This window comes from Podarcis cretensis, assembly GCF_951804945.1.
Source record: "Podarcis cretensis genome assembly, chromosome: 11".
NCBI classification, from domain to species: domain Eukaryota; kingdom Metazoa; phylum Chordata; class Lepidosauria; order Squamata; family Lacertidae; genus Podarcis; species Podarcis cretensis.
The window spans coordinates 55,814,826-55,841,774 of NC_137180.1; the positions used below are offsets into that span (position 1 = coordinate 55,814,826).

A 26,949-nucleotide genomic window follows, 5' to 3' on the forward strand; every position below is an offset into this window, starting at 1 on the left:
TTTCCGTGGTGGTGCCCTATGGAATTCCCTCCCCAGGCACTTTCCTCTGCCAATGCCAATGTTGTCAGATTCAAAATATCCTTTCTTCCAAAGCCCTTAGATGGCAAATAATAAAAACCCATTACATTTTAACTGCTGTTTACTGTTGCTGCTCTGTGTTTGTTTTTAGGTCATGTTAGGTCAGTTCTAATGTGTGTTTTTGCATTGTTTAAATTTGTTTAAAATGAATAATAAGCCACACCCAAAGCCAATTCTGGAGGAAAGGCAGAATAGAATTTTTAAAATGTAAACAAGTCTGTCAGTAATGCTGGTTAATTGCTTGAGCACCTGTGCTAGCACACTTTACAGAATAAAAGAAATCCACTGACACTGGGACTGTCTTTTTTTTAAATGGCAGGATTTCTAAGCCTTTAACTGGTATGTGGACAAGCAGAAATTTAAGAGGTGAAACTTTCCTTCAGCATGGCTACATCGCCATGTGGTAAGGAGAGGTCATGGAAGGAGGGAAAAGGTTTAATTATATTGTAAGCCGCCTTGAGCGTGGTTTTTAACTTGGGGGAAGTAGCATACAAATAAAATGAATGATTGACTGATGTCAGGAAAGGCATTACGTATAGAATTTATGCTGTGTTGCTACCAAAGACACAGAAAGTCAGAGGAAAAACAAAGTTTCAGCCTTGGTGTCGTCAGAAGCATATTCTATTCCAAGAAGAGAAAGGTGTTAAAACTGGAAATCAGATATGGAGAGACAATTAAAAACTGAGACTATTTGGAAACAGACCTCAATGATCTGATAGGACTAAAATAGCAGCACCATGGCATTTATGCTAATATTGCTCAGCATAACTGATTTGAAAAAAAGCTTTTCCTTGCATATAGACGCTTATCATTGATTTTTGGTTATTTTAACTGAATGTTAAGAATTGTTGTGATTATATTTTGATTTGTATGCACCTTGGAGTTGGATTTTCTCGCAGAGTATAAATGTCAAAATATTTATATTTCTCTCTCTCTCTCTCTCCGTTTTATCTGTTCTATAAAACTTTCTGAACGGTGCCTGGGCGCCTTCTTCGTTTCACGCCCGCCTTTGCAATTCCTTCCCGCTCCCTTACTGGCGAACTCGCGTTTGCGGCGTCTTCTCGCGAGACCCGGAAGCGGCACGAAGGCTTCCCAGAATCCTTCGCCCTTCCTTTTCCCCGGCGGTAGCTGTGGCTGTAAGGTGAGTCTGATGGCGGCTGCTTTGGGCCTTGGCTGGTATCCGCCGCCGCGGGCCTCCATCCCGGCCCGGGTCCCCAGAAGCCCTCCTTAGATGGAGAAGGGAGGCGAATAGCTGTTCGCCCGCCACGGTATTTCCGTTCTTTGGGGCGGGGAAGGTTGAAATTCGGGCGCCCGGAGAAGTCCGGGTAGGAGCGGTAGGGGGGAAAATGGCCCCTGCAAGCGGCTGGGGATTCTGAAAACCCCGGATGTGGAAGCCCTGCCTTTGGAAATGCAAGTGGGTCGTGGGAGAAACAGATGGGGAGGGAATCAGTTATATAGGTTTTCTGCAAGTTGGCCTCGTATTTTTGGTTACAGATAGGTAGCCGTATCTGAAGAAGTGTGCATGCACACGAAAGCTCATACCAAGAACTAACTTAGTTGGTCTTTAAGGCAGTGTTTCCCAACCTTGTGCCTCCAGCTGTTTTTGAACTACAACTCCCATCATCCCTGACTAGCAAGACCAGTGGCAAGGGATGATGGGAATTGTAGTCCAAAAACAGCTGGAGGCACATTTAAGGTGCTACTGGAAGGAAATTTTTTGTCGTATTTTTGGCTCATCCTTGGGTGGGTTAAGTGGGAAGGCAAGATAAACTCAGGGGTTTAAAAATGAGAATTTCATAAGTTGTGTGCCTTTGTTTCTCAATTTGATACTTTTACATGGTCTTGTATGCACTGCGGCTTTTGGTGCATTGTGACTTGTTATTTTTTATTGATTATAGCTTAGTACTTATTGTAATTGCTATGGGTGATTTTCTGCTGTATTATTTGCTGGTGCTCAATTTCATTGTGTACTGTTGTTTTCCAATGGGTTATTGAATACGACTTTATATGATGCAAGTTCTTTAACGTTATGTTCTTTTTTTTTTGTATTGGATCGGATTGTTATAAGGTGTGTGGATTCTGCTGTAGACTTTGCTGTTTCTTCAGCTTGTAAACTGCCTTGAGTATAGTAATGTAGAAAGGCAGTATACAAATTTAAAGTGAAATGAAAGTTGGGGTTCTCTTTGCCAGCTTCCCCCCACCCATGGGTTTGGCAGGCCTGGGAAGCCGCATGGTTGTTTCAAATACGGATGGGCATGTTTTTGAAGGGGTGGTACTGTGGGCTTCTGAAATGCAGCAGGGCCTTTTGCAGTGCAGTCCAGGAACACCATATTTATGTGTAATTTGTCACTGCTTTTGGTGGTGGAGGAAGGCAGGGGAGGGTTATTATTTGTGCTACCAGGAGAAAGGATTGCAAGCCATCAAGTGTTGTGCTTTATAGTAGGGTTGTTCATTTGTTATGTATGTACTTGAAAATGGGCACAATCACTCTTACGGGGCAATAGTATCTCCTTACCTTCTAATACCACATTATCTTATTTTATTTACACTATAGGGTGGCAAATAGCAGGGCGGGGAATGAACCTTGAATGTGTATGTATTGCAGAAAGGTGGTTAAGTGGTACATAGTTCAAAATTGTTGTAAAAATTGAAGCTGCACTGATGACTATCTTAGGACACCTTTGGATTAAATAATGAAAATACTAACATCTCTCTGAGCAGCTTTTTTCTAACCAGCAATTTGGAGAGTGTGTGTGTAATTTACGGCTACAATGCTGAAAGATATATTTATTTTCCCCCCTCTAGGTAAGCTCTGAAAATGGTCCGCTACTCACTTGATCCGGAGAACCCCACAAAATGTAAGTATTTTTCCTATGGTATGTGCCTCATACTTTAGTGATTACCAAAACTTTCAGAATTACCATTTTTTTATCCCTTCTCCCCACAGCATGCAAGTCAAGAGGGTCCAACCTTCGTGTTCACTTTAAGGTATGTGAAAACTTACTTTGATCCCCCTCAAAGAAAAAAGCAGTGGATGTGGAGTGGACCACACTGTAATTTGATGGAAGCAGAATTCATAGATTATGGTGCTTTAATCACAAGATCGTCACATCAGATTTTCTAAACATCACCTGGTCATATACACTTTATTGTAAAGCCTGTTGTGCTGCACAAAACATGTTGTCATTGTCTACCTAACATCCCACTTTCAAGAATTGGTGGTATGGGGACTGCCCTGGCTGCTGTGTTGCCTAGGTACTCAAACTAGCAAGCCACCCTTCCTGCTTCCAAACTGGTGAGGAACAGGGGAGTAATAGGTGCAGGGTCCTAGTGAGTAGAATTTTGGGGTTGCCTGCCAAGGCTAGTCAAATCTCTCTGTCTCTCTGATTTTTAACTGAGTTTTAAACAGAACAGTAAAGCGCTAATAAATCCTGAAACAACAACAAGGTAGCACAAGATTATATAATATATATCAGAAGAATGAAGAGATTACACTTGGTATAGACTCTGTCTTGCATTGCATTGGTCAGGTAGAAGGCAGTTCACTTTTGTCAGCTTTCTGTAATGTCAGCTTTCTGTAATGTCAGCTTTCTGTAATGTCAAATCTTGCAAAGAGGAGAGCATGATGTTACATTAGAATTTTTTTCTGGAGTTCTGTAACACACACACACACACACACCCCCAGCAAATGAATTTTCCATGATATATAATGTCATAAATAATATCCAGATAGCTCTTTTAAATAAATCTTGTCTTGATCAGATGGCCTGTTAAGAACATCTGAACAATTAGTACGAAATTCTGATACCATCAAAGGGGATTGATGTTTGTTTCAGGGGTGGTGAAATTAATGTAACTGCAGTGATGACCAACTTAGGACACCTTTGGATTCATAATGAAAACAACTAAGTGGCTCTGAGCAGTTACTTCCCTAGTTAAGCTAGAGTTACTCTACAAGCGCAGACTCTTATTATACAAACAGTGGCTTGGGGCTGTGTCTTAAGTAAATGGCACCATATTTTAGCCTACATACCTAATGGGAAAATAGCCAATAATGCAGTTGTCATTTCATCCCTTTAGAACACACGTGAGACTGCCCAGGCTATCAAGGGTATGCACATCCGAAAAGCTACCAAGTACTTGAAGGATGTGACCCTAAAGAAGCAGTGTGTTCCCTTTCGTCGTTACAATGGTGGCGTTGGCAGATGTGCCCAGGTATGGATGGATTTGGAGAAAACCGTTAGCAATTTGAGGAAAACTTTTTGAAAGGCAGTAATTTCATTCAGTAGTGTTTGAGGATATCTGTTGTACAAAGAATATCTTGAACATGAAGGCTGGTGAATATTGATGAAGATGCATGTTAAAAATTGGAGCCACAATGAGTTGCGAAGAAATTTGTCACTGACTAGAAAGCCTGTTCTGTACTTGGTACACAGGAGCTACATTGTCCCTCTGCTGTTGGTTGGGTACCAATAATGCTTCTCTCAGAAGCAGATCAATTTCACAGTAACTGGATTGCTAACAGTCACCATGCAAGTCCTTTTTGGGGGCAGAAGCTGGAAAATTCTAGGGAAATGGATGCGATATATTACTTGGTGTTTATTGAATCCTTATTTTTCAGTTTGCTATGGGGAATTACATACGAGTGCCTTCAGGTTGTTGGATAGAATCACATTCTCTTATGTTTGCCTGTGGTTGCTGTGATGACTTTCTTAGGACACCTTTGGATTAACCGTGAAAAGAATGTTTGATTCTGAGCAGCCTTCAAAACAAATCATGTTTAGCATTTTTCTTCAAAAGTATACTCATACTGAACTCTCGTCTTGCAGGCCAAACAGTGGGGCTGGACACAGGGGCGTTGGCCAAAAAAGAGTGCCGAGTTCCTCCTGCACATGCTTAAAAATGCTGAGAGCAATGCTGAGCTCAAGGTAAAATTTCATGCAGCTTGTCATGCTGGGTTAAGTTTCAGTTCTAGTAGTGATCCAAATTTTGAAAAGCAAAGACAAACCTTTGGTTCACGGGTTGGTATTGAGGATATGAAGTAGTATTCGGTAAGAGACTAGGGCTGTACAGAAGGATTGCTGAAGGTGCAAGATTGGGTTCTTGGGTACAGTTTAATGTTGAATAGACTTTGGTGGCAGTGATGACTTATCTTAGGACACCTTTGGAATAACCATGAAACAAACACAAGATTCTGAGCCACTGTAACTACTGGGGTTTCTAGCTGACTTTTCAGATGTGGTTTAGGAAAGTTAGTGATTCACTTTGAACTAGGTAAAACCTATTTTGTTATGGGGTTGTAATGAGAACTTTTTATTCCTCCCCCCAGGGTCTGGATGTAGACTCTCTGGTAATTGAGCACATTCAGGTTAACAAAGCTCCCAAAATGCGCAGGCGAACCTACAGGGCTCATGGTCGCATTAACCCCTACATGAGTTCTCCTTGCCACATTGAGATGATCCTCACAGAGAAGGAGCAAATTGTCCCTAAGCCAGAAGAGGAAGTTGCTCAAAAGAAGAAGGTATGAAACTTTTTAAATAAATGTCTACTGAACTGTACAGATAACCAAAATGACACCAAAATAGCTAGAATTTTATTTTAATTTTGGCAAGGTAATTTAAAGAGGGGAAACGTTAAAGAAGTGATCAGGGCTGTCCTATACATGTTAACTCAGATGTGTTCAGATGTATAATTTGTGTTTTAGAGTTGCACTCCAATGGTAATTAGGTCAGTTATTTCAAAGATGTGCTTAATACTATTTTCTGCAAGTATTTACAAAAGAAAATTCTTGTAGTCAGCAAAACTTTATGTGAAAGTCTGTACAGTGATTGCTAATATTGTAAATGGCTAATATTGTAAACTGCTATGGAGGATTTAACACAGAAACAAAAAACAGCATATAAGTCTCTTAAGTTTAGCTTCTATGTTTAACTTATTGTCTACCTGTCTGTGGGGCTTGAACATAATTATGAAGTCTGTAATGGAAATAGAATGATAGAAGTGACTTCAATTTTAATGGTCAAGTCAGAGGTAGCCAATGTTGATGTCTTCCAATTTTTTTGGACTCCCAGCTTCTATCAGCCCCAGCCAATATGGAAAATTGTCTGATGATGGGAGTTGTAGTCCAAAACATCTGGAAGACACAGTGTTTGCTATTGGCTATCTCTGGCATAAGTAAAAGGTAAAGGTAAAGGTACCCCTGCCCATACGGGCCAGTCTTGACAGACTCTGGGGTTGTGCGCCCATCTCACTCAAGAGGCCAGGGGCCAGCGCTGTCCGGAGACACTTCCGGGTCACGTGGCCAGCGTGACAAAGCTGCATCTGGCGAGCCAGAGCCACACACGGAAACGCCGTTTACCTTCCCGCTGGTAAGCGGTCCCTATTTATCTACTTGCACCCGGAGGTGCTTTCGAACTGCTAGGTTGGCAGGCGCTGGGACCGAGCAGCGGGAGCGCACCCCGCCGCAGGGATTCGAACCGCCGACCTTTCGATCGGCAAGTCCTAGGCGCTGAGGCTTTAACCCACAGCGCCACCTGCGTCCCTCTGGCATAAGTAGTTACCCCAAATACTGAGTTTTGCCAATGGAAATAATAGTCTGTTATTTGCTTTCTGATTTTTCCTGGAGCTGTGCTTGGTAATAGATAAATACATTGCAGTACTTCTTACAATAATCTCTGGAGTTATGGAAAATATACTGTGTGGTAAATTCCTTTTTCTAATTGGTTTCAGCATTCAGTGAATGTTTTTGGTCAAGTGATACTGATTTCTTTTGTTTTCTCCACAGATCTCTCAAAAGAAACTGAAGAAGCAGAAACTGATGGCTCGGGAATAAACATCTATTCAGTTCACAAATAAAAAACAAAATTTTAAGTTAACCGCACATGCTTTTTTATTTATTGTTTTTATTTGCAAATTTAACAAGCAGAAATATTAGTTTCTTTATTATATTTTAATAATGATTAGGATTATGATAAAAGCCCCACCACCACCTCACATTAAGGATACAATAACCACCAATACATCCATCTAAAGTTAAGCAGGTAGGTTAATGTAAGCCCTCCAGATGTCCAAATAGGTATATTTTGCTTGAAAAATACTATTCTGAGCAGAGTGATTATTATCAATGGCTTCTCTGTCACATAATATATGTTATTTCTCCCATTTGTTCATTAAACCTGGGTTGAAAGTCAAGCATGGATGCTTGCTGTTTAGAAACTGAATCAATACTACCAAAAGTGTCCATTTGTGGCTATGATGATGATGGGCAAAGAACCAGGACAAAATAAAACTGTATTCAGTCAGTTAATTCTTTGCATGACATACACGGAAAATGTGACTATAAGAGGAGGAGTTGATATACACAAATGGCTTGTTTAAAAGATGAAAGTAAGACAGACTGCTGGTTGTGAAAAAGTGCTGTGTGTTGCTAATGTTTTAGGTTAATAAAAGTTTCACTTAAATTTCTTTAGGACGAGGCCCTAAATGATTACCCCTTTCAATAAGTAACCCTAACCTGAAAGGCTCAGAAATTATCAAAATTCATATAGCACCGTAGGGAGGTGCAGGTAAACAATGGGAAAAAAAATTGTTTCAGTTATGGCTGTCTAGTCTTGATTAAAGGCTTAGGTTTGCAATAGGATCTTGGGAACAAGCAGCACAAGACTACACACACCACCAGTCCCATAAACCAGTTTAGGGGATTTTAGGATGTGGCTTGAGCTGCCTTGAACCAGCATGCTAACAGGGAAATAAGTGATTATGTAAAAGGCAAAAAACAAGCAATAGGCATGTTATTTAGGGAAAGGGGTAAAGTTACATTGCATCTTAAGCTTGCTTTATACACTGAGCCCATTGATGGGGCATGGTGTAATATATACACACCACCAAAATTGTGAATAAAATGCACCCAGCTGATGAAAGTGTAGAAAGTATCTCTTTTCTCCCCTCTGTGCCCCCCATTAATAAGGAACAGTTAGACTAGCTCCAGTTGTTTTTTTTTGCTTTTTAGTGACTTAGGTTGGGTTTTGAGGGAAGTTAGGGATGTGGCAATTGGAAGGTACCCCCACAGGGTTTTTTTAATTAAAAAGTTCTGAATTTTCATTTGACTTTTCTGTCTTTAAAAGGTAAAGGTAAAGGTACCCCTGCCCGTACGGGCCAGTCTTGACAGACTCTGGGGTTGTGCGCCCATCTCACTTAAGAGGCCAGGGGCCAGCGCTGTCCGGAGACACTTCTGGGTCACGTGGCCAGCGTGACATCGCTGCTCTGGCCAGAGCCAGAGCCGCACACAGAAACGCCGTTTACCTTCCCGCTGGTAAGCGGTCCCTATTTATCTACTTGCACCCAGAGGTGCTTTCGAACTGCTAGGTTGGCAGGCGCTGGGACCGAGCAGCGGGAGCACACCCCGCCGCAGGGATTCGAACCGCCGACCTTTCGATCGGCAAGCCCTAGGCGCTGAGGCTTTTAACCCACAGCGCCACCTGTGTCCCCTGTCTTTCTGTCTTTACAACTCATCAAATAGGTTACGTAATTTTGTTCCTTACATAAGCTCCAAGCTTCTTTAATAATGTATCACAAGCTCTCTTTATTTTCCATTTTGCACCAAAGCTGCATCTGCCCTTGTACCATGTATTTCCCAGCCTTTCTCCATGAACAGAAAAGCTGAATTTCTGCAACATCTCTGTTTAAAATAATCTGAAATTGCCAGCTTGATTATATAAAAGCTACTATGAGCAATGGCTTCCAATATAAAAACATACAATGAAGAGCATGCATATTTCACGTACCGTGTCTCTTAAGGATAGGAACTTTAAAGAAAGGCTATCCTAATACACAGGTGAACCGCCCTGAGACCTGTGGGTATAGAGCAGTATATAAATTCAATAATAAATAAATGTGCCTATGAAAATCTGCATGTCTTTAATGGTGACATGACAGGCAGAAATTCAATGCATGAAATGTTTCCCATTGCTACCGTTTTGTAATGAGAAGCTGCATTGGTTGATCTCTATTTCACAACTCATAAAATGACGGTATCATGCCCGAAAACGTCTGATCCTATAGCAGCTTAAAGATCGATTCAGTGATGTGGCTAATTAGATTTTGAACAGAGCTCTGTTCTGCAGCATGCCAACCAATAGAACAGCTCTGCCGGAAGAAGAATTACTTGTCATTACTAAGGCAGATTTTATACGAATACAGTCATTCTTTGGGATCACAGAATTACATTATTTTATGAAATTTATATACTGCCCTTCATCTGAGGATCACAGGGTGCTTTACAGTAAAAAACAAAATACATATGTATAATAAACTAAACAATATCCCTCCCCCCCCCCCAGCTTAAAAGGCCATGGAGAAGAGGAATGTTTTTGCCTGGCTCTCAAAGATACTTAAAACTACAAACTGTAAACATCTGGCTGTGCTTTCGGAAATAAAAATGTCTTCAGCAAGTGCAGAAAGAAACACAGCGAAGCTGCCTGCCTGATAGCAACTGGCAGGGAATTCCAAAGTATCAGTGCTGCCCCAATTCCACTGACCCAAGGCCCTTCTCCCACCAGCAATTGTGTTGCGGCATCTTTCATCGACTGCATGCCTGCAAGGGAAACACAACAGAGAATGCATTGCAATAATCTAGCCCTAATGCAGGCTTCCTCAACCTCGGCCCTCCAGATGTTTTGGGACTACAACTCCCATGGTCCCTAGCTAGCGGGACCAGTGGTCAGGGATGATGGGATTTGTAGTCTCAAAACATCTGGAGGGCCGAGGTTGAGGAAGCCTGCCCTAATACAACGAGCGAGCCCATGATGTGCTGCAGCCAGGCTTTGTCCATGGAGTTTTCTTGGTGTGGCTTGCCAGTTCCTGCTCCAGGTGGATCACGTTTGGTCAAAACTCTCCACCATGACCTGTCCATCTTGGGTGGCCCTGCAAGGCATAGCTCATAGCTTCTCTGAGTTATTCAAGCCCCTTCACCACGGCAACGCAGTGATCCATGAAGGGTGGGGGGGAGCAGAGACCACCTTGCCATATAGTTAAAGGTATGGTTTTCTCAGTAGTGATGTATGGAAGTGAGAGCTGGACCTTAGAGAAGGCTGATCGCTGAAGAATTGATGCTTTTGAAATGTGCTGGAGAAGACTCTTGAGAGTCCCATGGACTGCAAGAAGATCAAACCTATACATTCATAAGGAAATCAGCTCTGAGTGCTCACTGGAAGGACAGATCCTGAAGCTGAGGCTCCAATACTTTGGCCACCTCATGAGAAGAGAAGACTCCCTGGAAAAGACCCTGATGTTGGGAAAGATGGAGGGCACAAGGAGAAGCGGGCGGCAGAGGACAAGATGGTTGGACAGTGTTTTCGAAGCTACCAGCATGAGTTTGACCAAACTGCGGGAGGCAGTGGAAGACAGGAGTGCCTGGCATGCTCTGGTCCATGGGGTCACGAAGAGTCGGACACGACTAAATGACTAAACAACAACAAAGCCAGGCTTTCCAGGTCCACAGAGTGTGTTGCAGTAGTAATCCAACCGCAATACAGTGGTACCTCGGGTGATATACGCTTCAGGTTACATACGCTTCAAGTTACAGACTCCGCTAACCCAGAAATGTTGCTTCAGGTTAAGAACTTTGCTTCAGGATGAGAACAGAAATCAGGCTCCGGCGGCGCAGTAGCAGCAGGAGGCCCCATTAGCTAAAGCGGTACTTCAGTTTAAGAACAGTTTCAGGTTAAGAACGGACCTCCGGAACGAATGAAGTACTTAACCCAAGGTACCACTGTACTATAAAATCACAACAGTATCTACATCTTTCATTGTATTTTCCTTTCACAGCAATATTCTTATCACTGCAGGGGTGGGGAGTGTCTTTGGAACGAAAAGTGGCCTATAAATTTAATAAACGTAGCATAATGTAATCCCACTGAGAAGTGGCTAAAGAACAATCCTTTACATTTTGGAGCAAATATCCTCCGTTTATGGCCTCCAGCTCACTGAGGTTGCCCCAGGCTCCAGAGGATTGGTATTTACAGAAACACAGGGATTTGCTTTACAGGAACACAGGGAAGTACTTAACCCGAGGTACTACTGTACTGTATAAGGCGGGACGCAGGTGGGACGCAGGTGGCGCTGTGGGTTAAAGCCTCAGCGCCTAGGACTTGCCGACCTTCGATCGGCGGTTCGAATCCCTGCGGCGGGGTGCGCTCCCGCTGCTCGGTCCCAGCGCCTGCCAACCTAGCAGTTCGAAAGCACCTCCGGGTGCAAGTAGATAAATAGGGACCGCTTACCAGCGGGAAGGTAAACGGCGTTTCCGTGTGCGGCTCTGGCTCGCCAGAGCAGCGATGTCACGCTGGCCACGTGACCCGGAAGTGTCTCCGGACAGCGCTGGCCCCTGGCCTCTTAAGTGAGATGGGCGCACAACCCCAGAGTCTGTCAAGACTGGCCCGTACGGGCAGGGGTACCTTTACCTTTACCACTGTACTGTATAAGGCGAGGGAGGGGGCGGGGCTTCGCGGAGAAATGGTGCTTAGGTCACACCCCGCTCTGCCTCTAGTGTCATGGCCCCCTCGGGGGAACGCAAATAGGGAGAGCGCGACGTCAGCGCACCACGTGCTTGCCCATTGGAGCTTGCGGAGTGACGTCGCGTTCCTTTCCCGGAAGCGAAGAGCTCCCTCGGCCGGCACTCAGTTGGACGTTGGAGATCCGCGCAGGTAGGTCGGTTCGATGTCGGCGCTGGACGCGGCTCTCGCGGGCGGGCAAAGCGGGGAGGAGGCGGCCGCTGGTTTTTCCCTTTCCTGCCTTCCTCTCCTTTCTTTCTTCCTTCTCCTCCCTTAAACGTCCCCGTTTTCTTACATCGAAAACAAGTGGCTCATTTGCATATGCTAATTCACTTATTGATTTTTAATTGGTTGCTTTCAATCGCGTGAGTTTCCTCTCTCTTTAAGGACAGGCTTTCTATTTTTTTATTTTAAAAAAAAGAAAACAGCGTTAAGAAAAATGCAGCGCAAGTGTTGGTTTTTAAACGACCCCCTTTCTGTGAAAATACTTAATTGATTGATTTAGTGTTCATATACTGTACAATGCGCCGCTTGCTTGAAAAACCAGAACAACCACAGCTCCAAACGGTTTGCGAAAAAGGTAAAACAAGAAAAATCCAGGGGAAATTCGCAGACCTCCTTTGAAAGACAAAGGTTAAAACACCGAAACATTAAAAAAAATCAACTCAGCTGTCTAAGTATCTCGGTAGGCTTGTCAAAACAAGAACGTTTTCAGCATTAAAAAAATGTGCAGGTAGGGGAAAATGTATTTATTTGCAGTACCTGAGTACTGTCCAATAACTGCATCCTCTGGGCTTTGAACCATAGGACTTACAGGGCATGTTTTCATTTTTATGCAAGCAGACAAATAGTGCTAAGAGAAACAGATGATTAAAAAATTGTCATTTGTGTATTTTGGCAGATCTCTCCCAAGTCCTGTAAACTAACTTCAAGGTCTTCTACCTCCACTAAAGTAAAAGCTATACCTGTGTGTTTGTTTAAGCTTTGAGTTATAAATGTAGTAGGTATGTTCTTGGCTGATTTGTCTCTGTTTATGGATAGATTTACTAATTCAGGCCACAGTGTCAGTACCCTATTTGAAAGCGAGTCCCTTTGAACAAATTGGGACTTAATTTAGAACAAACAACATGCATTGAAGGTCATTCTTCTTAACTAAATACTGTAAAACAAATATGTTCTAGTATTTTGCAACAGCAAAATCCTAACCTCACTTACCTGGGAGTAAGCCCCATTTATAATAATAATAATAATAATAATAATAATAATAATAATAATAATTTATTATTTATACCCCGCCCATCTGGCTGGGCCTCCCCAGCCACTCTGGGCGGCTTACATAAAAACCAAAAATACAATAAAATATCACACGTTAAAAACTTCCCTGAACAGGGCTGCCTTAAGATGTCTTCTGAATGTCAGGTAGTTGTTTATCACTTTGACATCTGCTGGAAGGGCGTTCCACAGGGCGGGCGCCACTACCGAGAAGGCCCTCTGCCTGGTTCCCTGTAGCTTTGCTTCTCGCAATGAGGGAACTGCCAGAAGGCCCTCGGCGCTGGACCTCAGCGTCCGGGCAGAATGATGGGGGAGGAGACGCTCCTTCAGGTATACTGGACCGAGGCCGTTTAGGGCTTTAAAGGTCAGCATCAACACTTTGAATTGTGCTCGGAAACATACTGGGAGCCAATGTAGGTCTTTCAAGACCGGTGTTATATGGTCTTGGCGGCCGCTCCCAGTCACCAGTCTAGCTGCCGCATTCTGGATTAGTTGTAGTTTCCGAGTCACCTTCAAAGGTAGCCCCAGGTAGAGTGCATTGCAGTAGTCCAAGCGGGAGATAACCAGAGCATGCACCACTCTGGTGGGATTAATTTGGTGGGATTTATAAAATGTGTGATTTTTGTATCATTAGCGAAAACCTGTGGGCAGATCAAGCCTACTGAGGTAGAGTGGGGGTTTAGGAAGAACATTTGTTGGAGGAAGCACACCAAATCTAGATTGCTGCTGGGCTTTTTCCTTCTGGAAAACTCTGATTGGTAAAAAAGTGCAAAGTAGTAGTCTGCTGAGTGAACACTTAACCCAGAAGGGCAGAGGGCCTCCCAGAATCCAGCTTCTTGGTCCATTTGGAGAGCAACACCTGTTTGCTTCACTCTAGGAACAAAATTTTTGCTTTATCAATAATATATTATTGTAATTTAGACTATTGGTTTGGAGTTGCCAGCTCTATGAGACAACTTAATGGTAAGCTGCCTACTACTTGCTGTGCCTTCTTTCAGGTTTCTGTTGCTTAACACCCACAGACCTTTTTCTGCTAACTCCTCATTTAATTTGTCCTGAAAAGTTTGCTTTCACAGTAACAAGTTCTGAAATTTCCCTGAGTCTACTGAGCAGGAAATCCTGTTTAAAATCCCATGAGATGGATAGACTGTGCTTAACCCGAGTCCTTCTCATTTTGGCAGTTTACCTGATCCAGTTCTGCAACTGGTCCAGTGGACATCTCAGTGACATCATTGCATAGATTGATCAAAGCTTTCTTTTTGGTTAGCTAATCATTTGCACCATTTCCCCCAGTAGACCCTTCCTCCTTCCCTCCACCTCACCCCTGAGAGTACCACATTGCTATACTAGGATCAATTGCTTAGAAAAACGAAACTTTATGGTATCTGGGAGTGTTGGTATAGCTTATGTAGCCGCACTCACATCAGTTCTTGCTGATTGTCTGTTAAGAATAGTGGGCAAAAAGAGGTTTTGGTGTGTTGCTGCTCATTATGCAGCACCTGGATTTTTCAGAATTGCCTTACAGACTGATAACTTCCAAAATTTCTAGAGTCCCAACTACTTTTGTCATTTAAGGCTGTAACTGTTTTCCTATCTAAACTGAGACTGACATGTAACTTGAAGGACTGTTCAAGGTACTGTTCTGAATTAGATTTACACTGTCAAATTGGTACAGCATATATATTAATTTGCACACATTCCCAGATCCACTTATTTTCATACGAAGAAAAAGCCCCGTGCTTTGCTTTCCTATTTGTTTCTCACCATTCTTTACTGCCTGCTAACAAAACCGAACTGCCGGGAAAGGAGAATGCAGTATTTACGGACTCGTCATTCCATGCCAAATTGTGTTGATTGTGCAGTTCTGTACTTTGTTTGTTTGCTTGGAAGTATGTCCCACTGAGTTGAGTGTGCACAGGACTGAATGTGCCCAGGACTGGAGTTTTAAGCTCCTCGCAAGGTGCAGGAGCCACGGAATATGTTCCCCATTTGCTAATTATTTTTCCTGCTGTGTTTAAGCCTTTCAGGACATTTCTGCCACAGGACCTGAAAAGAACAATGGTGTGCATTCCCTGTATAGTCATTCCTGTTCTGCTGTGGGTCTATAAAAGGTTCCTTGAGCCGTATCTTTATCCCATCATCTCACCTTTCATCAAGCGCATTTGGCCAAAGAGAGCAGTGCAGGAAACAGCAAAGAAAGACCAAAAAGACAGCACTGAAAATAGGCGTGAGTTGTATGACTCCATGGATGATTCTAAAGTAAGCACTGGCAAAACTCTGTATGTGTGTTGTGTGTGTACGCCATATGAAGGACAAGTTGATCATGTGGTTCTGCTAGCTGAAAACATTTCTAGGACACCAGTTTCTAGGATGCCTCATTCTAGATCGTACAGCAGAAACAGCTGCTGATCTGTTTTCTATACCACAGCTGTAGCCATGCATTCCCTGGAGGGAACTTCTGTGTCCCAGAACAGTAATGGGAAGTAAATATACCATTCAATTTGAAGTTAAAACTTGTTGTCTTGGTCAAAATTTAAAACTTGTTGTCTCAAAGGTTCTAATGTTCTGAACATGTAAAAAGGTAAAGGACCCCTGACAGTTAAGTCCAGTTGCAAACAACTCTGGAGTTACGGCACTCGTTTCGCTTTACTGGCCGAGGGAGCCGATGTTCGTCTGCAGACAGTTTTTCCTCGTCATGTGGTCAGCATGACTAAGCCGCTTCTGGTGCACGGAAACGCCATTTACTTTCCCGCCAGGGTGGTACCTATTTATCTACTTGCTTTCGAACTGCTAGGTTGGCAGGAGCTGGAACAGAGCAATGGGAGCTCACCCCGTTGCGGGGATTCAAACCGCCAACCTTCCGATTGGCAAGCCCTAGGCTCAGTGGTTTTAGACCACAGCGCCACCCGCGTCCCTCTGAACATGTATTTAAATGTATTTTCTCTCTGTGTGTGTTTCAGACTGAAAGCAACGGCATCGCAAATGGATTTGCTGAAAGTGGTCCACCAGGGGTTTCTGAGAAAAAGACTGATTAAGTAAGCTTGTGCTGTGGGATCGTGGTTGCTTTAAGAAAATGAGCTGATGATGCTGTTCCCACTTGGAAATTTAATTGCACTTTTTTTCTGAAAGGAAACTTGGAATCTGCATACACACAGGCAGAGCCACCTAGGAAAATTTAGGATGCTATTTTCTTTGTAGCTGAAAAAGATTTAACATGTTGTCTTGCTCTGCTTGACATTCTCAGTACAGGAGAACCTTTTCCAATGCAGTGCAGTTTATGGTGTTAGCTTTTTAGGCTCCAGATTTTTACACTGCTGTGTAACTGTCAAAATTGTGACTTGTTTCAAAGAACTTCCTGGAACTCAACTTCCACACAACTTCTTATATGCTTGTCTTTTAAAAGCTAGATGACTTATGTATTATAGTTGAAGAGAACAGCACTGTAAATACTCAGACACTAATAATAAATATTAATAGCTGTTAATTCACTTTTTCTAAACCCATCCCTGCAAAACTATGCGTTGTTTGGCATTCCTCCTGATTTTGCAGATACGATGAAGCAAGCTTTGTGTGCGTAGACACGATCGTAGGGGCGGTAGCCCTGTTATGGGAAATATTATCGTATTCCCTGCCAGGCAATTTGCCATTATTTCTGAAGGTGGAAAAAGAATGTTTTTCTTAAAATAATAACAATATAAAAATAGATCTGTGTGCAAACTGCTGTATTTTGGTTGGCAACATTGACATTGGATTCAGAATTACTCTAAATAAAATCTAAAGGTTTTGTTTTTACAACTGAAGGCTGGCATTCTTATTAAGACATGTTTCCTATGCTTGTGGATCTAGTTTTGCCCTTCCGTTCTTAGAGTTATGCAAATAGGAGATTGGGGACTTAATGACCCAAGTCAAGAGACCAAAGAGTCGCATTGCAACTACAATGCACCATAAAAATAAAAACAGAAATAGTTATATTACTGGGGGGCGGCAAGGGGCAGGCAAGATGGGCTTTAGATGACTTCTCCTTAAGTGGCTCCTGCAATAGGCCATATGGGTCTTGAGCCTGGCAGACATGGGCTCAAATCCTAATTCGGCCCTGAAACCTTTGGCCTGCCATATGTTGTTGGACTAAAATTCCCATTATACCTGACCATTGGCCATGTTTGGTAGAGCTGTAATGGGTAAGGTTGGCATGGGTAAGCAGAGAAACAGTATGTTCACTGTTGCTGATTTTCTCCACAATGCAGAGTTATCCAAGAGGGTGTTAGGTGTGTTCCAGAGCCTGTATTTGAGTTGCGTGAAATAATAGCAGTGCTAGAATAGTCCTGGGCATGGACTTAAGAGGGGTTTTTAGAACATGTTCCAGATTTCTCTGCAGTGTGTAGAAATTTCTCAGCAGACTGAAGTGGAAAGGGGGTACTCAAATCTGTATTTTGCTCCTTGCGCTGGGTATTAAGGAGATGAGGATTGAAGCCCTTTGCCCAGTAAGGAGGTAATAGTGTATTCAGTTTTTGCACGAGTCAATAGGTTCAGAATTGTAGCCTTAAGTTCTGCAAGAAAAGACCTTCCTTTCTCTTTTGGTAAAGTAAAAGTTGTTTCCTTTATGCAACCAAATTAAGCCCTCTATTTTGGTTTCTGATAAGGTTAGGAGGGACTAAATTACACAGCTCTGGCTGGACAATTCTTTCAACGTATATTTATGTGATTTGCTGTAAGCACAAATGAGAGTTTAGTAGGCCCTTTGAATAGGGATTGAGAGGTGGCAGGCAAAATACCAGTGTGAGAGTTTGATAACTTGTCACATGCACACTATAGCCCATGCTTGAATTGAAAAAGTGTTTGGTCTCATACAGCACAGGGGTTGAGTAAAATGGAACTCGTGAGACCCAGGAAGGAATGAGAAGGTCTTCAGAGTATATGCCATTTTGTAAGCGCAAGTCAAAGATGTTCTAACATAATTCCACACGGCTTCCATACTGGAGAAGGAGGTGGGCTTTTGGGGGGGTATATGTGTGTGTGAATCAGCCTCTGAAGGTGGCAACTGGACCTCTGAAGCAGCTGCAAGCTCAGATTGTGAAGTGGGGACCCTTCCAACAAAATGTTCTTCCATAAAGTGAGCTCATATTGGATCCAAGTAACAACCAGAGGGAAGGGGAGAGATCAAAGGCCTGTGTGAAAGGAAGGCCTGAGCTTTCCCAGTGCCTGGAGTAGCACTTGCAGGTCTCATTTAAATCCCCATTCAGACCACGATCTGGATACTTGGGCTGCAATTCCAAAACATGGTATTTCTTAAAGCTTGCATATCCCACCTTTTGTGCCACAAGCGCTCCAAGGTAGCCACGATTCAAGCATACGATCCAAGAGAGTCAACACCGAAGAAGAAGAGAAGAGTTTGGATTTGATATCCCGCTTTATCACTACCCGAAGGAGTCTCAAAGCGGCTAACATTCTCCTTTCCCTTCCTCCCCCACAACAAACACTCTGTGAGGTGAGTGGGGCTGAGAGACTTCAGAGAAGTGTGACTGGCCCAAGGTCATCCAGCAGCTGCATGTGGAGGAGCGGGGAAGCGAACCCAGTTCACCAGATTATGAGTCTACCGCTCTTAACCACTACACCACACCGAAAGCAGCAAGGAGAAGGCCAGCATCACGGATAAAAAGAGAGAGGTCTTGTCCTTACTCCAAGGGTTTCAGAAGGTCAAGCAACAACACTGTCTGCCTGGTGACAGAAGTTTTGACAGAAAAGGGCTGGAAGAAGTATCCTTAGGAAACAGAATTCAGCTGATAAGAGTGTTACTACCAATTCTGGACTGTGATAGTCTGCCCAATGTCGTTCAAGCGCTGGTGACTTTGAGATTACTGCAATAGGTTACCTGGAAACTGCAGGTAGTGTGAAATGTGGCAGCTTGGCTACTATGCTATGTTATGGTACTGCTAAAAGAATTGTACATGCTGCCAGTTCGCTACTGGGTTCAGCTCACAGTGCTAGTACCGGTGCATGAAGTCCTACATGAGTTGGGACCAGGACAGCTAAAAGAACATCTCGCCTTTTATATACCCAACATATCACTGTACTTAGCAAAGAAAGGGCCCACTGCAGATGGACCTTCTCATCAAGAGGTCCATTCCGTACAATGTTGGAATTGGATCTTTACTGTGGTGGCCCCTCTGTAATGGAACGCCTTCCTGTTCCTGCATATCAGGCGCTGCCTCTCTCGTCTTTTCAGTGCCTTTTCTCTTTCACCAAACCTACGAAGGTTAGATCTTTATCTCGGTGTCAGCCTTGGATTTGAAATTGTGTGTGTGTCTGTGTGTATACATGCAGTTTTACATATGTTTTTGTGATACAGTCAAACCTTGGCTGCTGAATGCCTCCGTTTCGGAACATTTCGGTTTCTGAACACCAAAAACTCAGAAGTAAATGCTCCAGTTTTCGAACGTTTTTTGGAAGCCGAACATCCGACGTGGCTTCCGCTTGAGTGCAGGAAGCTCCTGCAACCAATCAGAAGCTGCGCCTCAGTTGTCGAACATTTTGGAAGCCGAATGGGCTTCTGGAACAGATTACGTTCAGCAACCGAGGTTTGACTGTATTGTGAAATGTTTCATAGGAAAAGATTCATAACTAGCAATAGTATTAATACTATGTTTAGGATCAGTTACTGAAACTACCATCATGAAACTAACCTTTGCTCATAAGCAAGAATCTCAGAATTTGTTGATTAGTATTCTCAACTTCAGAGATGGGTGACAGTGTGGACATATGCATCCTTTTATGACAGGACTGGCATGAGAAGTAATATTGGGAGTATAGTTTTTAATTAAGTCTAGTTGATGCAATTGCCTTTTTTGTGTAGACTTGGCCCATTGTCAACATTTTGTTACAAACTGGTAGCAGCAGTAGCACGTTCTTCACAAACCGCAGCTGCTGTTTTTCTTTCCTTTTTGCATACATTTGCATACGATTAAAATTTGACTACTTTAATATTAGAATAGTTCTGTTTCCACCCAGAGGCTATTTTGATTATCTCATAAAAAAGGAGGGCAGAATTATTCATGCCTTGGTTTAATTTAATTTTCCCTTAATGTAGCCATTTGAATTAATGGAAACTTGATAAAACTGTAAGATGCAGGGTAAAAGGCACAGAATTATTAAGTATGTTGAAGCTCAGAACAAAGTACTACACTTAATAAGGCCTGTGATCTATCTTGACACTTACGGTAAATTCAGGCCTTTCAGACTCCGGTGCAGAAGAACCTACTCTCCAAAGCTAGGATTGTCTGCAGTGCACTTAGAAGCCCATCCTACTACATCTTTTCCTGAAAGTAAATCTCACTATGATGTTTACAGTATTTGAATATATTGTACATGAAAAATCCAGGATAAAAGCCACTGCACCCCACTGCCACCAAGGAGTCACTCAAGAATCATACAAATATAGAAGCTCACATAAAAACAATTATTCAAGAAAATGAATAGAAACCATCAGATTGCTACTTAACAGCAACCCAAACATCTGGCAGCGTACAAAAAACCAGGAAGAAATGGCATAGGGGTGGCATCATTGTGGCAGTATATTTCCCATCAGGGAAAAGGTAAGGTATAAATAAATATTTTATTTTATTATTAACAACATTTATACGCTTCTTTATTGTAAAAAGCAACGACCATCAAAGCGGCTTACAAAAAGATAAAAACGGGGGCGGGGAAACAATACGCTAAAGCCTGACAAATTGTAAAAAATACTGAAACGGATTAAAATTCACACCAGCATTTCTAAGCAAACAAGCACGCCTTCAGCAGGCTCTCAAAACAAAACAGCGGAAGTGCCTGCTTGATGTATCAAGAGGCAGGGAGTTCCAAAGCCTAGGTGGCGGCCGCAACATCCCCTTCCTAGAGTCGCCTGCGTAGACTCCTACTTAGGGGTGGGACTACATCTCCCAGCATACACTTCGGTCGCCTCCAAGCCCTCTTTCGCTTCTTTGCCAAACGAAGCGGGCGGGGCGGAACTCTGGGAGAGGCGTGGCAAGCGCACGTGACCGATTCCGTCTCCTCCCCCCCCGCTTCTCTAAGGCGACGGCTGCGACGACGTGGAAAGATGGAGGCGGTTTGAGTTCCGAGCGGCTGACTGACTGAAAGGTTCGCTCGCGGGCGGGCGGGCGCGCGCCCGACTGCGTACGTAGCCCGCCCCCTCCCACAAATGTAGAAGAGGCGGGGCCGCGCTTTCTCTCTCTCTCTCCCCCCCCCTCACGCGAGCGAGCCGCGGAGACGCGCAAGCAAAAGCGTCCCTGAGGAGAATCCCGCGGGGCGCCGGAGGGGAGCGTCAGTTTCCGTCCCCGCACTCCCCCTTTCTCGGAGCCGGGTGAGTCGCCGTCGTCGCCGCCGCCTCCTCCTCCTCCTTCCTCAGCTTCATGCAGGGCTTCCCTGCTTAGCATCCCCTCTCTGAGGCCCTTCGTGTGTCGCAGGGATGAGGGGAGGGGCCCCTTTTTGTAGCCATGACAGTTGGTGGGGGGAGGTCAGGTGAGTTTGGGGGCACGAGGGGTCGGGGGGGGGAGGGGAGAGAGGTGGCTTATTGATATAGTTATATACTGCTATATAGATAGACATTTGCCTCTACAGTGGATCCCAATCTTTGGGGGGGGGCTGTACCCCACCTAAGCATCTCTAAAATCCTGATCCCCACCCCCAGTGCCAAATTTACATATAAGCTAAAACAAGCTGTAGCTTAGGCCCCCACACTCTTGAGGGCCCCAGAAAAAATTAACGGGGGGAAAAAGGTGTTTCTAAAGGAACTTTTGCTATTGCCAAATGCCAATGTGTTTGCATTATTAATAAAATAATAATAACATTTTATTTATATCCTGCACTCCCCAGCCAAAGCCAGGTTCAGAGAGGTTAACAACAGTAAAATGACACAACATTCTAAAATCATTTCATTATAAAGTTTGTTATGAATAAAAAATCATTTTAAGTTAGAGCTTAATAATTATTTCATTATTAATATACTTCTTAATTGCCTTTCACTGTTAATATACTTCTTAATTGTATTTCAGTTCAACAATTACTTTGATAAAATACATATTTTGTTATATGCAAATGGCTTTAGATACCTATTAAGTCCATAAATTACCATATAGCATATATTCAACACACAAAACAGCGACAATTTGTTGCTGACAAAGGACAGCTGGACATATAAAGGGCCCCATTACCTTCAGTAGCTGAGGGCCTCATCAAATCTAAATCCGGCCCTGATGCCCCCTCCACTGTGACATACATTCTTATTATTCAAAAAGTGAACTCCTATTCACGTGGAGGAAGCCTAAGAAGCCATTAACTGATAATAAGTCATTCTCGAATTACCACCCCCCCCCATCAAACTGCCCCACATTGGGAAATATGGCTCTCTACAGGAAGTGTTAAAGCTACCAGTAATTTAAAGAAGAAGAAATGCACAGTTGAAAATGAGCAATTAAGGGCATTCGACGTTTAAAGGTTGGAAACATGCCTGCAGCTGCGTGCCTAAAGAAGGCTGTTGTTTTAAGTGATAGCTTGGTCAATAAAGCACGGGGCTCTGTCGCTCTGAATCTCAGGATTGTGGATCAAACCCCATGTTGGGCAAAATATTCCTGTGCTGAAGGGGGTTGGACTAGATGACACTTGTGGTCCCTCACAACTCTACAACAGATGTGGATTTAGGGCAGCGTGACTGGTTCCGCCGTTGCACAGAGTGCTGAGCCTAGTGGGCGCTGCTATGACATAGTGAATTGAGAGGCAGGGGGATGCTGAGTTTTTTGACTCTCACAGGACGCTGCTGAAATTTGAAAGACCAAAGCCTGTCCCTGTCTACAATTTCTATGGATTGGTGCTGAGGAATCATAGAATTGTAGAGTTGGAAGTTACCACTAGGATCATCTAAGTCCAAGCCCCCTGCAATGTGGGAATATTTTGAACCCACGGCCCTGAGATTAAGAGTCTCATGCTCTACCAACTAAGCTATCCCAGAACTTCTGATGGCGGTGATGGCTAGGGAATACCCAACTCAAGAAGGGGAACTGGATAAGTTTCCCCTGCACACACAGATATACCTCCTCCCACTTTATATAGTGCACACAGCATGTTTCTCTCACACACTGATAGTCTTATGCAGGCTTACTCAGGAGTGAGGTCCTCCAGTGTTAAGCGAGTCTAGCTCTTGGGTAAATGTGCACCGGCTTGTGTCCTGTGTTAATCTAAAATACCCCCTTAGTTTTGTAGGCTTCTCTTGTATGATTCTTTGCTTTAGAAAGAAGAAGTATCTGCTTTTGTAGCCATTCTTATTGTACAGTGGTGCCTCGTAAGACGAAAAGAATCCGTTCCGCGAGTCTCTTCGTCTAGCGGTTTTTTCGTCTTGCGAAGCAAGCCCATTGACGGCTTAGCGGATTAGCGCTATTAGTGGTTTAGCGGCTTTTAGCAGCTTATCGTCTTAGTGGATAAGCGGCTTAGTGGCTTAGAAAAAGGGGGGGGGGGGAACCCCACAGGAACTCGCAAGACATTTTCGTCTTGCAAAGCAAACCCATAGGAAATTCATTTTGCGAAGCACCTCCAAAACGGAAAACTCTTTCGTCTAGCGAGTTTTCCGTCTTGCGAGGCATTCGTCTTGCGGGGCACCACTGTAAATATAACAAGGTGGTTAAATAGACTGCTACTAACTGCTGTTGATCTATCCGCTGACCATCTGGGTAGATAGAGCATTAAAAAAAAAATCCCTTTGTCAGCTTTAACATGTATATGAGCAAGGTGAGTGGTGGGTTAATTAATAGGGAGTGCAGTGGGTTGGTTTGCTTTTTTAAAGTACAGTGGTACCTTGGATTAAGTACTTAATTTGTTCCAAAGGTCCCTTCTTAACCTGAAACTCTTCTTAACCTGAAGCACCACTTTAACTAATGGGGCCTCCTGCTGCTGCCGCGCCGCCGGAGCACAATTTCTGTTCTCATCCTGAAGCAAAGTTCTTAACCCGAGGTACTATTTCTGGGTTAGCGGAGTCTGTAACCTGAAGCGTATGTAACCCAAGGTACCACTGTGTACCTCATTTCTTTCATCGTGAAGGGCAAGCATAAATGGTGTTCTTAGGTGGTTGCCCATCCAGACACTAGCTAAACTGCAGACCTAGCAGTTCAAAAGCACACCAGGTACCGCTGTGTCAGGAAGGTAAATGGCGTTTCCGTGTGCTCTGGCTTCCGTCACAGTGTTCTGTTGTGCCTGAAGCGGTTTAGTCATGCTGGCCACATGACTCGGACAGCTGGCCACATGCTGGCTCCCTCGGTCTGAAAGTGAAATGAGTGCCGCACTCCATAGTCACATTTGACTGGACTTAACCGTCCAGATAGAGACCTGTTTTGCTTCAGCAAGGTATCTCCTTCAGGTACCTTCTGACCATACCTTGGGTGTATCCTTGATTATGCCTGCAGGACATGGTACTGTGATCTAGCATAATTGTAGAAACGTTTATGAGGCAGAGAAAATGGGGCTGATAGCAAACTGCTTTCTTTTGGAAGAAATAAATTAAATGGTATCAATGATAGTTGGTTCATTGCTAAATCTGGAGTCTGAGTAAGTTAGGGAGTGTGGACCTAGGGGAAAACCTTATTGAGGTGTTCTGGTGCCAAATATGATGAGGTTTGACAGTTTTTCAAATGCTGCTTCCTCATCACAACATGCAGTTAAATGGAAAAGCATCAGTCTGGAGATGGAGGCTGGTATAACAACTCCTAAAATAGAATAACTGCTATTGGGTTCATAATCTTGATTTATGATAATTTCTCTCACGCATCCCACTTGCAGATGAAAATAGACCTTCATGACATTGTGTTCTTTAGACATGGGTGTGCAAAACCTAGTTTCCAATCCTAGTTGTAGAAAGGTTTGCTTAACTGCAGTTAACATTGCTACCAGCATGAAGTTTAACCATGATTAGGTTTAGACCATGTCTAAAAATATTGTAACATTTCAGGTTATTCTATTTTCACCTAGGTATGTTGATGTGAAGGGCAATGGGTGTAGAAGTGCTAATCACATAACAACACTCCTTAGTATTTCCTTGCCTGAATAAAATACATCTCTTCCATGGTCTGCTTGAGTTGTGACCTGTGTTCCAGCTATCTTATTTTACAGCTTCTGTTCCAGATAACCTTACAGAGCCATCATACTGATAAGAACAGACCGTTACTTACTGTGACTCTAAAAGTGAATGGATTCAGAGTGGTGTTCTAGAGCAGCGGTCCTCACCCTGTGGGTCCCCAGATGTTGTTGGACTACAACTACCATCATCCCTGACCACTGCTCATGCTGGCTAGGAATGATGGGAGTTGTCGTCCAACAACATCTGGGGGACCACAGGTTGAGAAACACTGTTCTAGAGCACTGTTCATGTTAAAGTTCGGTTGTCTATAGTGTGATTGATATGACAGAAGAAGAGACTGCAAGACACGTTTGCAGCAACTGTTTGGTTGTGGAGCTTAGGTTCTTGACCTTGGGCCAGACTTAGTCTCTCAACACCACCTACTTACTAGGACAGTTGTGAGAAAGTGTGCAAAATATTCCACCATATATATTTCCCTGAGTTTCCGGGAGGAAGGGCATTTTGTAAACATGGTAAATTATGAGAGAGAAACTATGACCATTCTATACAAAGTTCTTGAATCCCTGGCTTTCATTTTCAGCACCACCACAGTAGAGAAGTTCCAGTTATGGTGATACAGTTGTTACTGGATTTGAGGTTTCAGTGCTTTGTAGACCGTGAACACATTGTGAGTTGTGCATATGGAATGGTCATTGTACGCAGCTTGAACACTGAGTAAGGAGCATCTAAACTGGCCTACTGTTTTATTTGCCTCAGTCTTTCCTTCCTTGTGGGTGCTTATTCTGAGATTTTGCACTTGAGCTTGCATTTGCTTCTTTCAGAATGTTTACTATACCAGTGCTAGTCCCCACAGTGTTTCCTCAGAGACTTAAGCAGTGTTAGAAACTCAGATATGTAAGCTAATCAGCAAATGGCATCTTAAACTTAAGTTACAGTCGCCGCAACAGTAAGTCTATGCACCTTTATATTTTTCGCAATGACATTTTTAAATTATCATTATTCATTTTCATTTCTATACTTACCCAGTATATATTTTAAAGAAAAAACATCTCAAAGTGGTTTACAACACATTAGAACATCAAATAAAACAATCCAGGATTAAAACAAATGAAAGCTTCAAGGAAAAGATTTCAGATCTTTCTCCAAGTGGCATTTTGCTTCCCCCATATTTGTTTAACTAGTTAATTTATATAGCTGCCCCATAGTAGAAGAAGTCTAGGAAGCCAGTGTGGTGTAGTGGTTAGTGTGTCAGATAGGAACTGGGAGATCAGGGTTCAAATCCGTACTCTTGTCATGAAGCTCACTGGGTGACAGTCAGTCACAGCCTCTTAACCTACCTCACAGGGCCGTTGTAGGGATTAACTGGTGAGGCGGGTGAACCATGTACCCATTGGAGGAAACGGTGGGGTATAAATGCAATAAATAAGCCCTTCTGCTTAACTGCTTAAGAAAGCTGATGGGGCCAGCCAGATGGAGATGTCAGGTGCCAACCTGGCATCCAGAAATGCCCATGTGGTCGCAATTGGACCCGTCCCAGTAGCAAAACACACCTGGACATAAGATATCCTGGTAAGGTGGCTGTCTTGCAACTTTCTTTTTTTCCTTAGAGTAAATCTCTTTCTGGAGAATAAGATCATAAAGAACCATTTTCAGTTTGAGAGTGCTTCATAATGTTTCTGAGTACTGTAGTCTTTTTTGTGCCTTTTCTAGTTTTGTAGTTTACTAGCAATGTGACTGAGCAGATAGTGACATCTATTTCCAGTTCTTTTCTACATCCAGATTAATTTATTGTACACATTCTCAGCAGGGAAAGGAAACAGTTTAATGCATCTTAAATACACCTTTCCTGAACAGTTTGTATAAACTTGCTGGATACTTGTATCCTGTACTAGTCCATAAAATACTCAAAGTATACACTTGCTCATTATGGAGGCATAC

The 26,949-nt window shown here is 43.3% G+C and overlaps 3 protein-coding genes across 6 annotated transcripts in view; all 3 read left to right on the plus strand.

The window, feature by feature from the left end:
* The first annotated feature begins 1,132 nt into the window (after positions 1 to 1,132).
* RPL17 (ribosomal protein L17) lies at positions 1,133 to 6,953 on the plus strand. Its single transcript, XM_079995156.1, has 7 exons — positions 1,133 to 1,219; positions 2,884 to 2,936; positions 3,026 to 3,066; positions 4,159 to 4,293; positions 4,908 to 5,006; positions 5,408 to 5,599; positions 6,863 to 6,953. Exons 2-7 carry the CDS (start codon positions 2,897 to 2,899, stop codon positions 6,908 to 6,910), a joined length of 555 nt encoding a protein of 184 aa, XP_079851282.1. The 5' UTR covers positions 1,133 to 1,219; positions 2,884 to 2,896; the 3' UTR covers positions 6,911 to 6,953.
* Positions 6,954 to 11,691: 4,738 nt separating this feature from the next.
* LOC307226385 (UPF0729 protein C18orf32 homolog) lies at positions 11,692 to 16,737 on the plus strand. Its single transcript, XM_079995176.1, has 3 exons — positions 11,692 to 11,777; positions 14,916 to 15,155; positions 15,857 to 16,737. The coding sequence occupies exons 2-3, from the start codon at positions 14,955 to 14,957 to the stop codon at positions 15,929 to 15,931; spliced, it is 276 nt and encodes a 91-aa protein (XP_079851302.1). The 5' UTR covers positions 11,692 to 11,777; positions 14,916 to 14,954; the 3' UTR covers positions 15,932 to 16,737.
* Positions 16,738 to 20,953: 4,216 nt separating this feature from the next.
* DYM (dymeclin) overlaps positions 20,954 to 26,949 on the plus strand; it is a 168,102-nt gene continuing 162,106 nt past the window's right edge. Inside the window, exon 1 of one of the 4 annotated variants that reach the window (XM_079994828.1) lies at positions 20,954 to 21,252. The gene's annotated coding sequence lies outside the window, so the exon portion shown is untranslated. The remainder of the gene's footprint in view (positions 21,253 to 26,949) is intronic. The other 3 variants (XM_079994831.1, XM_079994829.1, XM_079994830.1) reach the window with 3 other exon arrangements.